General features: G+C 43.3%; 1 protein-coding gene and 1 pseudogene across 15 annotated transcripts in view; one reads left to right on the top strand and one right to left on the bottom strand.

The window, feature by feature from the left end:
• ALG9 (ALG9 alpha-1,2-mannosyltransferase) overlaps window positions 1-16,515 on the top strand; it is a 106,737-nt gene extending 90,222 nt beyond the window's left edge. For 10 of the 15 annotated variants that reach the window (XM_063636519.1, XM_055273078.2, XM_063636517.1 and 7 more), the window contains 2 exons: window positions 5,415-5,533; window positions 5,852-9,722. In XM_063636519.1, the coding sequence (XP_063492589.1) occupies window positions 5,415-5,533; window positions 5,852-5,889 (157 nt within the window). In that variant the 3' untranslated portion in view covers window positions 5,890-9,722. Of the gene's footprint in view, window positions 1-5,414; window positions 5,652-5,851; window positions 9,723-9,788; window positions 11,714-12,250; window positions 14,270-15,372 lie in introns of those variants that run through there. The other 5 variants (XM_055273080.2, XM_063636518.1, XR_010120100.1 and 2 more) reach the window with 4 other exon arrangements.
• LOC129479643 (large ribosomal subunit protein eL29-like) lies at window positions 12,854-13,321 on the bottom strand (annotated as a pseudogene).
• Window positions 16,516-17,022: the final 507 nt, after the last annotated feature.

Here is a 17,022-nt window from a genome sequence, read left to right as displayed (position 1 = left end):
CTGACCTCAAGTGATTCATCTGCGTTGGCCTCCCAAAGTGCTGGGATTACAGGCGTGAGCCACCGTGTCTGGCCAAAGGAGGTAACTTTTAAGCTGAGACTTTGAAAATGAGATGGACTCAGTCATGAGAAAAATAGGGTGGAAGGGTGTTCCTGGCTGAGGCAACAGCATATGCAAAGGCTCTAAGGTAGGAGGAGCTTGTATTTTTGAAGAACTGAAAGGGGGCTGGTGTGGCCGGAGTGTAGAGGTCCGGGAGGAAGATCGCACAAGGTGAGGTGGGACAATCAGGCAAGGGCTAGATCTCCTAGGGCTTTGTAGGCAATGAGAAAGAGTTTGGGATTTATTCAGCCCACCTCTAGTTGCTGCTGAATGCACAGAGTATTTAACCTGAGATGCCTGTAGATTTGGTTATGGTTAGACAAGTTGCTTTTCCTGCTTAGTGTACCTTGGAATATTGGATGAATAAAATGAAATGATGTGCTACATGTTTATTAAATGCTGTTTATACACCTACCTACCTAGCCCTCAGCATTTGACCTCCCGCCTTGAATATTTGCATTATCACTTTGAACTTCTGTGTCAGTTGTTTAGAATTTACCATATGCTAAGTTATGATGATGTATCATTCATAATCTGTTTCTACCCAATTAGCTTATTAGCCGTTTGAGAAGAGAGACTTATATATCTTCAGAGGCAGCACACAAATGCTTACATATAGTAGGCACATTGATTTTTTTTGTTTGATTGCTTTTTGTTTTTGAAAATCGAAGGTTTCCTTTATTCAAAAATTTGTCTACTGGTTTTAAAACATTATTGTAAGTAATAAATCTATCTACTTTTATATATATTTGAAATTTTTAATCATAGCAAACGGAAAACCAAGTAGATTGTTTGTAAAACAAGCAAATAAATAAATAACATGATGTAAAGTACAAAGTAAAAGTGCCCTGCTGTATCATAGGGACTGCATAATTTTTGTTTAATTGATACTGCTAAAACTGCCTTTCTAAGTGGCTATGCAGGCTTACACTTTCACTGGCAATATCTGTTTCCTGATTCCTCATCAGTGTTTGAGACTGTCAGGCTTTTTAACTTTTCCAAACCTGATTATTGAAAATTGTGTCTAGTCTTGCATTTCCCTGATTCCTGGTAAGACTGATCATTCTTTCATGTTTGTCAACCATTTGCATTTCTCTTCTGTAATCATATCTTTTGTCATTTTTTCCTGTTGAATTGTCTTACTGATCGCAGGAACAGTTTATATAGTCTAGATGCAAATCGTCTGGTACATATATTGCATTTTCTCCCAATCTCTTTTATTTTTTACCTTTGTTTTAGCTTGCCTTTTGAACTCAACAATAATGCATAGTAGTCCTTCTTCTATTTTAGTCCAGCCACTTATTTTTTAATTTTTTTTATTTTTCAGAAATGCGGTTTTGCTGTGTTTGCCCAGGTTGCCCTTGAACTCCTGGGCCCAAGCAATTCTTTCATATACCCAAGATTACAGGAACATACCACAACACCTGCCTAGTCAGTGTTTTATTGTTTTATTTTGTTTTTGAGACAGAGTCTTGCCTCATCACCCAGGCTGGAGTGCAGTGGCACAATCTTGGTTTACTACAAGCTCCATCTCCCAGGTTCAAGCAATTCTCCTGCCTCAGCCACCTGAGTAGCTGAGATTAAAGGCACCTGCCACCATGCCCACCTAATTTTTGTATTTTTAGTAGAGACAGGGTTTCACCATGTTGGCCAGGCTGGTCTTGAGCTCCTGACCTCAAGTGAGCCACCGCGCCCGGCTGCTAGTCAGTGTTTTTGATGATGATATATCCCCTGTGCAGACCAAGATAGTTTTTTTATTATTATTCTTTTTTTTTTCTCTTTCATTCACACCTAGTGATCAGGAAATTTTTTTTTCTAACTCCTGAGTGGAATCAGAATAAGATCATTGTCTGATAATTTCAGAAAATGATCATTTTTTTGAACATAATCTATCAGCCAACCAGGAAAGTAGTCGTCACCATTTACTGTCTCAGTCCAATTGACCCTCTTTGTTTTCTATATTTTTAAGGTTTTTTGTTTGTTTGTTTTTTGTTTTTTTTTGAGACAGAGTCTCGCTCTGTCACCCAGGCTGGAGTGCATTGGCACAGTCTCAGCTCACTGCAACTTCTACCCCCCAGGTTCAAGCGATTCTCCTACCTCAGCCTCCTGAGTAGCTGGTATTACAGGCGTGCTGTAATTTTTGTACTTTTAGTAGAGACGGGGTTTCACCATCTTGGCCAGGCTGGTCTTGAACTCCTGACTTCGTGATCCACCCGCCTCGGCCTCCCAAAGTGCTGGGATTACAGGCATGAGCCACCCCGTCCTACTTATTTTTAAGTTATTTTATAGGCTGGGTACTGTGGCTCATGCCTATAATCCTAACACTTTGGGAGGCTGAGGCAGGTGGATTGCTCGAGCCCAGGAGTTCAAGGCCAGCCTGGACAACATAATGAAACCCCATCTCTACAAAAAATAAAAAGTTAGCCAGGCACACCTGTAGCCCAGCTACTCAGGAAGTTGAGGTGGGAGGATTGCTTGAGCTCAGGAGGTCAAGGCTGCAGTGAACTATGATCATGCCACTGCACTCTAGCTTGGGCAACAGAGCGAGACCCTGTCTCAAAATAAATAAATAAAAATAAGTATAATTTATCTTTGTTCTTTGGAAGACTCTAAAGAGAATAAAATTATGAACTACCAATCCTCCCAAATAGTAGGGAATTGCTACAAAAAGAAAGTAAAAACCTGGGACAGGCGAGGTGGCTCACGCCTGTAATCTCAACAGTTTGGGAGACTGAGGCAGGAGGATTGCTTGAGCCCAGGAGTTCAAGGCCAGCCTGGGCAAAATAGTGAGACCCTGTCTCTTGGAAAAAAAAAAAAAAAAGAAAGTTGGAAACTAAAATTGGGTCCACTGGACCCTGAGGTTATACCAAGGACTGAGTCGACCAGAAATATACAATGACTACATTAATGAAGCTTTTATTGTACAGTCAACTAGAATGGAAATTACACTTCTTAGTTTTATACTTTCTTTACTAAAGCTTGTAGGAGTTTGCTCTATTTTGCATCTTTCTGTTCTACCCTTTACCCTTCACCTTATTTGTGCAATGTAGATGAAAAGTAACTTTTTTTTTTTTTTTTTTTTTTGGACAATGTCTCACTCTGTCACTCAGGCTGGAGTGCAGTGGCATGATCACAGCTCACTGCAGCCTCAACCTCCTGGGCTTATGGGTTCATGCCATACTACCAGCTCAGACTTTAGAATAGCTGGGACTGTGGGTGCATGCCACCCTGCCAGGCTAATTTTTAAATATTTTTTGTAAACGCAGGTCTCACTTTGTTGCCCAGGCTGGGCTCAAACTCCTGGGCTCAAGCAATCCTCCCACCTCAGCCTCTCAAAATATTGGGATTACAGGCCTGAGCCACAGTGCCTGGCCATTAACTTCTCCTTGACTGGGGTAGATGCTTCCTCTTCCTGTTCATTTTTTTTACAGGAGCCTTGCTTTGTATCATGTCTCTTCTCCAAACCTCCTTGCTCTATCAAAGCCCTTCATAGAGTTCACGGTTGAAGTGAAGTGAATCTTACAGAGCACAGGGCACTGCCAGCGTCCTAATTGGGAAGAATCTCTAAGAGGCGTGCATGCCAAGCACAGTGTCATTGTGTGCAGGCATTGTAGGAGTCTGCCAAACCCAAGGGTAGGCTGCCAGTACAAATGCCACGTTGACATGACATTTACAAGTTTAGAATTTGGAAGAGGACTGCCAGTGGAACACCTTCAGCTACCTCATTCAGGATGGCAGTAACTAGGCCAACTTTTGATTTTCAGACTCAGAAATCAGAGTCAAGAAGTAATACTCCATACAGAATTTAAAACTATCACTACAACTTTTTCTAGGAAATGATAAATCCTGTTAGTCTATTCCTGGGATGCATGATAAACCATAATGGTTAAGAGTGCAGACTCTGGAATCAAACCTGGATTTGAATGAGGCCTCTGTCACTTACTGTGTAACCCTGAGCAAGTTGAAGCCTTAGTTTCCCTTTTATAAAATAGGGATAATAATGCCACTTCCTCACAGGATTATCAAACAGATTAAATCATATATTTATTTTTATTTTTTATTTTTTAAATTTATTTTTCGGCCAGGTGCAGTGGCTTACGCCTGTAATCCCAGCACTTTGGGAGGCCGAGGCAGGTGGATCATGAGGTCAGGAGATCAAGACCATCCTGGCTAACACAGTGAAACCCCATCTCTACTGAAAAATACAAAAAAATTAGCCGGGCGTGGTGGCAGGTGCCTGTAATCCCAGCTACTCAGGCGGCTGAGGCAGGAGAGTGGCGTGAACCCGGGAGGCGGAGCTTGCAGTGAGCCGAGATCGCACCACTGCACTCCAGCCTGGGTGACAGAGCAAGACTCCATCTCATTAAAAGAAATAAAATAATTAAAAAAAATAAAATTTATTTTTATTGAGATGGAATCTTGCTCTGTCACCCATGCTGGAGTGCAGAGGCATGATCTCGGTTCATTGCAACCTCCACCTCCCGAGTTCAAGCAATTCTCCTGTCTCAGCCTCCCAAGTAGCTGGGATTACAGGCATGCACCACCATGCCTGGCTAATTTTTTTGTATTTTTAATAGAGACAGAGTTTCACCATGTTGGTCTGGCTGGTCTCGAACTCCTGACCTCAAATGATCTGCCTGCCTCGGCCTCCGAAAGTGCTGGAATTACAGGTGTGAGCCACTGCACCCGGCCGATAATATATTTAAAAGTATAAGCACTTTTCACATTCTTCAGAAATGCATGAGAAATTTAGGTTTTCAGTTCTTATATTTCAGTAATAAGTAGATATAATTTACCAGGGACATGTTGTCACAACATGAACTTGTGTGTAGACTCTTTCCTTGACTTAGACAATACTGGAACACTATGCACAGGTACCCAGGATGTAGTTTTCTTGCCCTCTCCAGGAAAACTTAGAGCTGGAATCCAGGTCATTTGAGTACTTGGCATCTCTACAGTTTCTTAGATGCAGAAGCCATTTTGGTGTTAAGAATTCATTTCAGCAACAGCAGTCCTTTGATTGACCTGGAATTTTTCTATGACACATTCTAATGCAAAATGAAGACCTAGAGCTATTCTGAAGGATATACTGTGGCATATTAGGGACAATAATAAATTTTCGTTTAGATGACAAGGTACTCGGCCTTGATTAAGTCTTTTATCGTGAGGTAGTACCGAAGTAATAGGCTTTTCTGTGCCACTTGAATAAAATATAATCCTTACTACAGATTAGTTTATTTATTTTAATCACATTTAGTACCATTAGTAAATTCTCCCAAGTGATAAAATTCTTTTTTTTAATCCTTGTTTTTCAGATCTTCAAAGCTGCTGCGGGCATTCTATGTCCCCTTCCTGTCAGATCAGTATACAGTGTATGTAAACTACACCATCCTCAAACCCCGGAAAGCAAAGCAAATCAGGAAGAAAAGTGGAGGTTAGCAACACACCTGTGACCCCAAAGGACAACCATCTTGTTAACTATTGATTCCAGTGACCTGACTCTCTGCAAGTCATCGCCTGTAACATTTGTAATAAAGGTCTTCTGACATGAATACTGGAATCTGGGTGCTCTGGGCTAGTCAAAGTCTATTTCAAAGTCTAGTCAAAGTCTAGTCAAAGTCACATTTGCTCCTTGTGTGTGTTTCTGTTCTGCATGTAAACTTCTTGCAGCTAGGCAGAGAAAGGCCCTAAAGCACAGATAGATATATTGCTCTACATCTCATTGTTTTTCCTCTGTTCAATTATTTACTAGACCGGAGAAGAGCAGAGCCAACTTACAGGAAGAACTGAAAATCCTGGTACTGGATGGCTGTGTTAAGCTGTTCTCCACACTCTGGCCTGGCATCTGAGAACTAGCAAGCCTCTCTTAGGCCATATGGGCTTCTCCACCAAAGCTGTTTGGCAGCTCCTAGCAGACCTTCTTGTTGAAATCCTCGTGCTGAAAATGAACACAGCCTAGTTGCCAACCCACATGTCCTTTTCACCTCCAGCAAGACTAAGCTTCTTTAAAGCACTTCACAGGACTAGGACCCTGTCCTGGAGCTATCTCAGGAAAAAGGTGACCATTTGAGGAACTGTGACCTAATTTTATTAAAATGATGCCTCTAATTTTCATTTCCTTTACAACCAACTGTAACTATAAGGTTGTATTGCTTTTTTGTTTAGTTTTAGCATGCTATTTTTTGAATTCTAGACTCCTCCATGTGAAGATATCAACAGACAAAACTACAACTGTATAGGACATATTTGGAGAAAATTCTATCAATTGATAGATTTGGATGACATCACATTTTTAAGTAATGTAATCTGAGGCCACTGCTGAGGAAATTAAGAATTCTCCTTTTTTTTTTAACCACCCCCAGTGAAAAGGACCAGTGTATATTTATAGCACCTATTTTTTAGTTCTGTCTGTTGTGAGGCACATCCTGCATGGGGCACTTCTAGTCAAATAGGCAATGATAAGGACCTAATTAAAATGTAATAAGTGTATACTATTACTTTAAAAGCCTTTACAGTCAGTACTTCAGTTTACAAGGCACTTTCACAGCATCTCATTTGATCCGCACAGTCACAGCATGTGGTAGACAAGGCAGGTGATTTTTATCCCCATTTTACAGATAAGGAAACAGGCTGCGGGTGGGGAGTGAGGGGAGGTAAAGATAGTTAGTTGCCTGAGGTCACACAGCCAGTGAGTAATAGAGCTGGGACTGGAACCTAGGTTTCCTTACTCTCATCTATTGCTCCTCCATATTCCTCACTCAACCATGAAAACATTACTTGAAAGGACTGATGAGGTTAACCAGAGACCCGACTGATATTGTAACTTTCTATTTTAAGGAAGAATTGTGTCTGTATTTCTTTGAGTTCTTTGGAGCCTGTGTGTTAGACCAGCACAGCAGTGCTGTGTGATGCAGCCTGACCTGTGGCAGGAAAGTAGTGCTTCTGTTTGGAAGTCATGTTCTTTTGCAGCCACACAGGATCCAAATATCAGTACTATTCCTGTAGTCAATCTGGGGTCACATTATAGGTGCCTTATTTCCCTAAGGGTAACTGATCTGAATATCTGCAAATAGGATGAATCTATTTTTCAGAAGTTCCATCTTTCATTTTTCTTTTTTTTTTTTGAGACAGAGTCTCATTCTGTCGCCCAGGCTGGAGTGCAGTGGCGCGATCTCGGCTCACTGCAACCTCTGCCTCCCAGGTTGAAGCAATTCTCATGCCTCAGCCTCCTGAGTAGCTGGGATTACAGGCATGCGCCATCATGCCCAGCTGATTTATGTATTTTTAGTAGAGTCGGAGTTTCACCATGTTGGCCAGGCTGGTCTTGGACTCCTGACCTCAGGTCATCCACCCGCCTCAGCTTCCCAAAGTGCTGGTATTACAGGCGTGAGCCACCGCACCCAGCCCCATCTTTCATTTTCAAAGAGAAGGGCATTCTAATAGGAACTGATGCCAAGAGAGAAGAAGTGATAACAGAAGAAATGACTAGTTACAATATTAAAAAGCTCCTCTTTGAGATCTCTGCAGGAATATCAGAGATGGAGTTGAAGCGCTGGAGAGGTAATAGGTCTAGACAGTACAGAACAATAACTGGGGAGTGTGTGAAGGTAGACTGGGCTCCCGCTTGCTTGAAAGATCTCTGGCATTTCTCAATTCTTGATTACTATTTTCCAGTGTAAAACTGGCACATATGATCTGACTACAGGACAGAGAATTGTAAGTGAAACATTTGCCTTACTTGCAGTAATAATGTGCTGTTCTTCACAGTAGCTAAGGCCCTCTATGTTTCGCAGAGGTAAATAAGAATCCAGGAATGGAGGTCCATCTGTGATGAAGGGCTTTTTTCTAATCAAAGTAGTATAATGCTGTTTTATCTGTTTTATCATCTTGTTTTTTTTTTTTTTTTAAAAAAAACAAAACCTTAATTATAATATAGCACAAAGAAAGGCCAGGACTGATGCAGGGATTCCTTGGAAATATCAGTTCCTATCACTTTTTAAACCTGATTTTGGATCTCTCTGTTCTGTGTATGTCTTTAGTGAAAGCACAATACATGGCAGAACACTGTGCCAAATGTTATAGGTAAGGAATATAGAAATGAATGTTTTTCGTTGTGAAAGTGTTTTCATGTGATATTTTATAAACACATTTTTAAAAATCTCCGTCACTTTGTAGTATAGGAAGGATAGCTTTGCCTGGGAAAAACAGTTTCAACACACCTGCTCAGAGTAGCATTTCTCCCTCAGAAAAGCAGTGTTCAGCCTGCACTGACTGTTCTGCTTGCCAAAAGGAGGAAGCAAGCAAGATACTTATTTCTCCATAGATGGTGGAGTATAGAGGGATGTGGGATTACAGATTTTTTTTTTTTTTCCCTGAGACAGAGTCTTGCTCTGTCACCCAGGTTGGAGCACAATGGCACGACCTCAGCTCACTGCAACCTCTGTCTCCCGGGTTCAAGCAATTCTCCTGCCTCAGCCTCCTGAGTAGCTGGGATTACAGGCACGCACCACCACCGTGCTCAGCTAATTTTTGTATTTTTAGTAGAGGTGGGGTTTTACCATGTTGGCCAGGCTGGTCTTAAACTCCTGACCTTGTAATCCTCCCGCCTTGGCCTCCTAAAGTGCTAGGATTACAGGCATGAGCCACCGCACCCGGCCCAGATAATTTTTAATAGCCTTTGATCATGGGGTGAGTGAGGGAGTAGGTATACTTGGCAAATGCATGGTTCTCTGATTTCTAGCTCTAAAGCAGCCTTATCTGAATCCCCAAATCTTGTGATGCTGAGTACCATTACTGAACCAGTCTGCACAGTAGGCATCTATTACCAAAATTTACCTCCTGCCTGGTAGGTGTCATGTGATAAGAAAGAAGACAGGTTATTTTAATCTTTTGAGATAATCACAGAAAATTGCAGCCCCTACTCTTTATTACCGAATTCGTTTGGAAATAGACCCTTTGTTTTAAATCATGATGGGTCTTTATCCCAACCATTTATCTGGGTCATTTTTCCAACTCTGGAGTTCTGCGAAAGAACCTTGAAAACCCGATGTGATTCTGCAGCATGAGGTCTACGGTGACCATTTGGGCAAAGCTCCAATGGCAATCATTTATTGTGTTTTGCATTTCCTGGGATTTATTGAAATAAGAATTCACTGTGATTATGTAGTCTTCTGGCCAGTATCAGGCAGCTCTGCTTTTAATTTGGTTAATTTTATTTTCTCTGAAGAGGGAGAAGAGGCACAATTTAATCTTGGCCTCCACAAGCATATTAAAGTTCATGTGTTAATCAGTGCATTCTTATGCTCCTACATTAAATGCCTTGGGTAAATGGATAAATGGACATGTGCCCAGCTTTAATTTTTTTTGCAACAGAAAGATCAGACTTCCGTATGGCATCGTTGGATTTCAGAGGCTTTCTGGTGTTATCTGTAAATCTGAATGTTGCCTTTACTTTTGCCAGTCTGTATAACCAGGTGATTCATGCTGCAAATGAAATCAGGAAGCAGTAAGGTGTTAAAGCAAGAGTATTGTCCCATTCACTTGTCTTCCTGATCCTTGTACTTTATTTCCCATGTCAGTGTTTACATTACATACTTATATTTCCTGTGAAAGAAAAAGTTAAATTGTAGCAGTTTGATTTTCTTTTTCTTAATGTGACATTTTCTCTTTTGCTCTTAAATCTTTCTTAGAAATTGGAAACTGAAGGAGCTCAACTCCTTCTTTCTCCCTGACTCCAGCCCTATTCCTCAGTGTGGAGACCTGCCTTCTACAGGCCAAATATCCCAGAATGTTTATTCTGAAAATTTTAGAAGACGACTTTGGGAAACCCAGTGAGGATTAGTTTTATTTTACCTATGTTAAAACCATGCACAGTAGGAATTAATATATGGGCCAGGCGCAGTGGCTCACGCCTTTAATCAGCACTGTGGGAGGCCGAGCCAGGTGGATCATTTGAGGTCAGGAGTTCGAGACCAGCCTGACCAACATGGTGAAACCACGTCTCTACTAAAAATACAAAATAGCCAGGCGTAGTGGCACATGCCTGTAATCCCAGCTACTTGGGAGGCTGAGGCAGGAGAATCACTTGAACCTGGGAGGTGGAGGTTGCAGTGAGCCAAGATTGCACCGTTCCACTCCAGCCTGGGCAACAAGAGCGAGACTCCGTCTCAAAAAAAAATAAAAAATGAATAAAAATTAAATAAAAGGAATTACTCAATATATGAACATTGTACCTAAAAGAGATGAAGTTCCTGGATCCATCTTAAGTTTTTAGAATGAGAATCACTGGACTGTGAGAGTCTAATTTTCTTAGAAATCTTAATCCAGTTATATATCTAAGACTTAGGTAATTTCCCCCTTTGTTGGGGTTGTCAGAAGGAATACATTTTTTTTTAATTTTTCTTTTTCTATATTTTAGAAATAGCATGTGTTATATTGTCCAGGCTGGCCTTAAACAACAAACAGTCCTCCTGCCTCAACCTCTTGAGTAGCTAGGACTACAGGCATGCACCACTACACCCAGCTGGAATAAATTTTTTTTGGTAAATGAATTCCTAATGTCCTTGCTATGCCATAGACTTTGTACCCTATAACTTCTAGCAGCCCTCTGGTGGTGTGCCGTTGGTTATCATTCTTCTTCCCTTAGGACCCCAGATGCCCTTAACTTGGTTTGATTTATTTCATCCAAGTTGTCTGAAGAAAGGATGCTTTTATTAGTATAATTCCAGGAAGGAGAAGTCCACAACCTTAATTTATTTTCCCTTGTCTAGAATGTCATCTTTCTCCCTGTTTATTTGTTACTTTTAGGGCTGAGTCTCCTTTTTCTAAGAAGGCTTTCTAGACTTCAGACTCTTTGATTACATTCTTTTCTGAGCCTTCTTGATTACCCAGTGTCCTTACTAATGGCATAGAACCTTAACATATAAACCATGCAACCCTGTCTCGCAAGGCCATTGTTGGCATATGAGGGGCAAAGACCACATCACACTGCTGTGTATTCCTGGTGCTCAACATGGTTCCCTGAACATTTTGGTACTGTACATGTTTATTGACAATGAAGAAAGAAAAGCAAAAAGAGACCTGGGACTAATGTACAAACTGTTGCTCTCAATTTGGCATAGATTAGACCATAGAAAATATGGCAAGTTGGCCAGACATGGTGGCTCATGCTTGTAATTCCAACACTTTGGGAGACTGAGGCGGGCGGATCACTTGAGGTCAAGAGTTCGAGACCAGCCTGGCCTACATGCTGAAACCCCTATATCTACAAAAATACAAAAATTAGCTGGGCATGATGGTGGGTGCCTGTAATCTCAGCTACTCGGGAGGCTGAGACAGGAGAATTGCTTGAACCCAGGAGGTGGAGGTTGCAGTGAGCCAAGATCACGCCACTGCACTCCAACCTGGGTGACAGAGCAAGACTCTGTCTCAAAAAAAAAAAGTAAATTATAAATCCTGCCTGTAGTACTCAAAAAGGGCAATTTGGAAGATATGAATGTGTATATTTCGCCAATTCTCCTGAAATACAAGCACTTCTTCACAAAAGCATTTTAGAAGGGTAGCTTCTAAAAAGAGAGAGAGGGTACCTTTATTGAATATTCCTATTGTGACTTGCTTTTAGAGGGTCGAACCTAGCCCAGGAGATCTTCTGAACAAGTTTGGGTCAGAAAGCCTCTCCTTCAGGTGTGAGGAGGTGCTCGGGCCCTACCAGCTACATGTCCTGCTAGGAAAAGGAAGTCTGACTGCAAGATGACCATAGCCATACATCAGATTGAATAATATTGAGAGGTGACAGCGTGCTGGCAGCCCTCGCTCGCTCTGGGCTCCTCCTCGGCCTTGGCGCCCACTCTGGCTGCACTTGAGGAGCCCTTCAGCCCGCCGCTGCACTGTGGGAGCCCCTTTCTGGGCTGGCCAAGGCCGGAGCCGGCTCCCTCAGCTTGCAGGGAGGTGTGGAAGGAGAGGCGCGCGGGCGGGAACTGGAGCTGCCCATGGCGCTTGCGGGCCAGCGTGAGTTCCGGGTGGGCGTGGGCTTGGCGGGCCCACACTCGGAGCGGCCAGCCGGCCCGCAAGCCCCGGGCAGTGAGGGGCTTAGCACCTGGGCCAGCAGCTGCTGTGCTAGATTTCTCACTGGGCCTTAACTGCCTCCCCACAGGGCAGGGCTGGGGACCTGCACTCGCCATGCCTGAGCCTCCCCCCGACCCGCCGTGGGCTCCTGCGCAGCCTGAGCCTCCCTGACGAGCGCCGCTCCCTGCTCCCCGGCGCCCAGTCCCATCGACTGCCCAAGGACTGAGGAGCACAGGCGCACGGTGCGGGACTGGCAGGCAGCTCCACCTACGGCCTGGGTGTGGGAGCCACTGGATGAAGCCAGCTGGGCTCCTGTGTCTGGTGGGGACTTGGAGAACCTTTATGTCTAGCTAAGCGATTGTAAATACACCAATCAGCACTCTGTATCTAGCTCAAGGTTTGTGAACCACACCAGTCAGCACCCTGTGTCTAGCTCAGGGTTTGTGAATGCACCATTCGGTACTCTGTATCTAGTTAGTCTGATGGGGACTTGGAGAACCTTTATGTCTAGGTAAGGGATTGTAAATACACCAATCAGCACTCTGTATCTACCTCAAGTTTTTTTTTTGTTCCTGCCTCAGGTTTATTTGTACAAATAGCACAGGAGGACCCCAGCCCCATGCAGATGGTAGCCCAGGGGTGGGGGTTGGGGGTCGCACCAGTCATTCTGTCCTCATGTTCACAGAGATATCTACTCTGAAGCCTTTGTAGGGGCCTGGGCACCTATGGGAGCCTGAGCTGGAACTGAAGCTGGAGCTGCAGCCTGGGCCTTGCTTTAATCCTTGGCCTTGGCCTTTGGCCGGCACAGCCTGAGCCCCTTGGCAATACAGGCACAAGCACACTTCCCAAGCTTGGGGTGGGCAATGTGGGCAAGTCAATCGAGCTTGCGGCTGACACCCTTTGGGATTTTGGGCTTAACCTCCTTGGGCTTTACCAGGGCCTTGATAGCCTCAGCACATGCACTCATGGCCTTGGCATTGTTGGCCTGCATCTTCTTTAGGCCCTTCTTGTTGTGCTTCTTGGCAAAGCGCATGTTCCTCAGGAACTTGGGGTCCACCCCCTTAAGAGATTCGTATCTTTGTGATCAGGGTTTCTTGATACCATTTCTGTGCCATTTTCGGGACTGGTTGTGTGTGGTGTGGTTCTTGGACTTGGCCATGTCTGCATCTTAAGCCGCGGCTCCCAAAGCCCTAGCTCAAGGATTGTAAATGCACCAATCAGCACTCTGTCTAGCTCAGGGTTTGTAAATACACCAATTGACACTCTGTATCTAGCTAATCTAGTGGGGACATGGAGAACTTTTGTGTCTAGCTCAGGGATTGTAAATGCACCAATCAGCACCTTGTCAAAACGGACCAATCAGCTCTCTGTAAAACAGATCAATCGGCTCTCTGTAAAATGGACCAATCAGCAGGATGTGGGTGGGACCAGATAAGAGAATAAAAGCAGGCTGCTGGAGCCAGCAGTGGCAACCCACTGGGTTCCTCTTCCACACTGTGGACGGTTTGTTCTTTTGCTTTTTGCAATAAATCTTGCTACTGCTCACTCTTTGGGTCCACACTGCCTTTGTGAGCTGTAACACTCACCGAGAAGGTCTGCAGCTTCACTCCTGAAGCCGGCGAGACCACGAACCCACCAGGAGGAGCGAACAACTCTAGACCCACCGCCTTAAGAGCTGTAACACTCACCTCGAAAGTCTGCAGCTTCACTCTTGAGCCAGCGACCACGAACCCACCAGAAGGAAGAAACTCTGAACACATCTGAACATCAGAAGGAACAAACTCCAGACACACCACCTTTAAGAACTGTAACACTCACCGTGAGGGTCCGTGGCTTCATTCTTGAAGTCAGTGAGATCAAGAACCCACCAATTCCGGACACAATGTTAAGTAGCAAGGGATATTTTAAAACTGAAAGCTGTTTTGGTTCTCTTCAGCTGTGGATTCAGCATAGCCCTGACATTTAAACAAATGATTACCAACACGTGAGAAATATAATGTGGGAAATTTAGATTAGGGATGTGAGATTATGGAATTGTAGCGACAAGGAAAGACTGGGAATTTCCAGTTGTAGGCTGGTAGAATAAATAGTCTTAACAATTGGGTTTAAATAACATTTTCCGTGAGTATGAGCTTTTTTTTTTTTCCTTTTTTTCAGTGAATTATAAAATACTTTAGGTGATAGGGCTTTTTGTTTTTGGTTTTGCCTCTGGTTTCTGGGCTTGTTCTGTCATTACATACCTAGAGATGAAAGTATGTAAATTGGCTGGATGAAGGGGCTCACACCTGTAATCCCAACGCTTCTGGAGGCTGAGGTGGGAGGATCGTTTGAGGCCAGGAGTTTGAAATCAGCCTGGGCAATAAAGCTTGACCCCACCCCGCCTCTGTATTTTAAAAATATACATATATAATTAAAAGAAAGAAAAGTATATAAATGAGGCAACTTCTTGGTGGTCCCAACAACCAAAAGATTGGGGGATTTATGACAAACTTCCTCTGACAAGTGTTTTTTTGCAGACCTTCAGCCATGGATTTCAGACATACTTGCCTTACAAGAGCTCTGTTGACCTTCACTCTTGCACAAACTGTATTTGGCAAGTGGTGCCCTTGGCCTCTCACTGATCATCTTAACTCAGGAATTGCAAGTTGCCAAATGAGAAGGGTGTGCGTTTTTGGTTGATTGGTTAGCTGCTTCAACAGCCTAGTACCCACTGCTGAAGAAGCTGTGACCTGTAAAGCAGCAGTTCTCCAATGGAGCTACACGAGACAGAACCTGGGGATCATTAAAAAATTTGCCACTATTGGCCAGCCGCGGTGGCTCACACCTGTAATCCCAACACTTTGGGAGGCCGTGGTAGGCGGATCACCTGAGGTCGGGAGTTCGAGACCAGCCTGACCAACATGGAGAAACCCTATCTCTACTAAAAATACAAAATTAGTCAGGCGTGGTGGCGCATGCCTGTAATTCCAGCTACTCAGTAGGCTGAGGCAGGAGAATCACTTGAACCCGGGAGGCGGAGGTTGCGGCAAACCAAGGTAGCGTCGTTGCACTCCAGCCTGGGCAACAAGAGCGAAACTCTGTCTCAAAAAAAAAAAAAAAAAAAAAGTAAAGAAAAGAAAATTGCCACTATCTGGTTGACCACCCAGGAATTCTGAGTGTGTGGTCGAGGGTGGGCCCAGGCATCCATTATGTTTTTTTTAAACTCTCCAGGTGATCTAGCTAATAGGTAGCTAGAGTTGAACACCACTGCTCTGGATAAAGACTGAGAGACTAACAATCACACCAAAAAATCAAAGGTAGTTAAACAGGCAAAATGTTTGGTGTCCTTTTCTAATTGTGACTCCTGGTTACCCAGGCCTTCATCTCGGCCTCTTTCCCACCACAGACCTATTTCTCTGTCTACTCCAGCCTGTCAAACCTCACCTGCCCTCTCTCCCATTCCCTCTGGGCCCTACTTTCTGGGAAACAATTAACTAATGATACTGAAGTACGCTAATGGATGTTAATAATTAACTGTAGTTCTCTCCCCATTGATCCTCTCATCTCAGTATACTGAATGACAACTCATCTGGAAAAAGAATGAATGACTTTAATTTTGGCAATTGCAGACCTATTCGGTGTCGTTTGATTGAATGATTGATCAGGTGGTAGAAGAGGGCTTGAGCAGGCCGACTTGCCCTTCAGGAATACTGCCTGGCCTTCAGATTCAACCTTATTGCTTGACACTACTTGGCCTACTCAGGTAAGGATCTATGGCTGCCTTGAGTAGAACAATGGGGAAAAGAAAGAGTGTGTGAGTATTAAGCCCTTCTACTCAACGCACTGGGGGAGCCTGCTTTGTTTGGCTTTAAAATATAATTAGCTGTGTTTATTTGACAGAAGCACAGTAAAGAGACCCTATTTTACCTTTGTTAGTCTGCTTCTGGTCTTTGCAGAGAGAGCTTCTCTTGAGCTGCTGCCACTGCCCTCAGACATGAGAGCAAAGGTTAATCTCATTTTGGGAGAAATGACGTGAAATGTGTTCACTCAACCAACAACAAGACACCATGTACCATTCAGGAGTTGGTCTCACCTCTTTCTTGTCTCCCTGTTACTATGTCTCTAAGCTTCCCTGGTATTTCCCATAATGTGCTCCCATTTTTTCCTTGCCAGTGAAATATTTGTGGAGGTATGTATAAAAGAAGGCTGTTTTTTCAGTGCTACATGTATAAAAGAATGTTACGGATTCTTTAAAACTCACCCCTTTCCTTGCATCTTTTTTTTTTATATTTGTGTTCTCATAGTCTGTGATTCCTGGAAATATTCTAGAAAACAGCACCAAAGAGTAAATTTATTGCCACGTTTTCTTGTTTTGTTTTTGTTTTACTCCCAAGTATCACTGTCTCTGACAGCTTAAGGCAACCTTGTCTGCCATGCTGTTATAAGGCTTCCCTAATGTCCAGCAGAGGGCATCCTATTCTCACTAAAATCTCAGAGCTCCTTTCCCTCCAGCAATTTAGTTCATGTCGGGTTTTGATGTAATTCTAGTGTAAGTTGAAATATCTTCATTGCATTTCTTTAGAATCTGTATTTCTGCATTGCACTCTTGTATTGCTATAATTGCAAAAATTTCCTGGAGAAAATTGTGTCCGTAACTAACTAAGGGGTGAATTGTCCATCACAACAGTGACTCCCTATTGGTTGAGGATTCTTAAGTCAATTCTCAGTTGATTTCAGTTCTGTTTCGCATGACTGTGATAGTGTTCATAGGTAACTTAAAAAGTGTTTAGTTGAGAGGAGGAAGCAGCTACTCTTAGGGGCAATTACCAGCCATCTGCCCATTTTCAGAGTTCCAAATATGAGCAAACCACATCACATACA

The sequence above is a fragment of the Symphalangus syndactylus genome, chromosome 3, assembly GCF_028878055.3.
Source record: "Symphalangus syndactylus isolate Jambi chromosome 3, NHGRI_mSymSyn1-v2.1_pri, whole genome shotgun sequence".
NCBI lineage: Eukaryota > Metazoa > Chordata > Mammalia > Primates > Hylobatidae > Symphalangus > Symphalangus syndactylus.
This window is presented reverse-complemented; position numbering and strand designations above follow the sequence as displayed.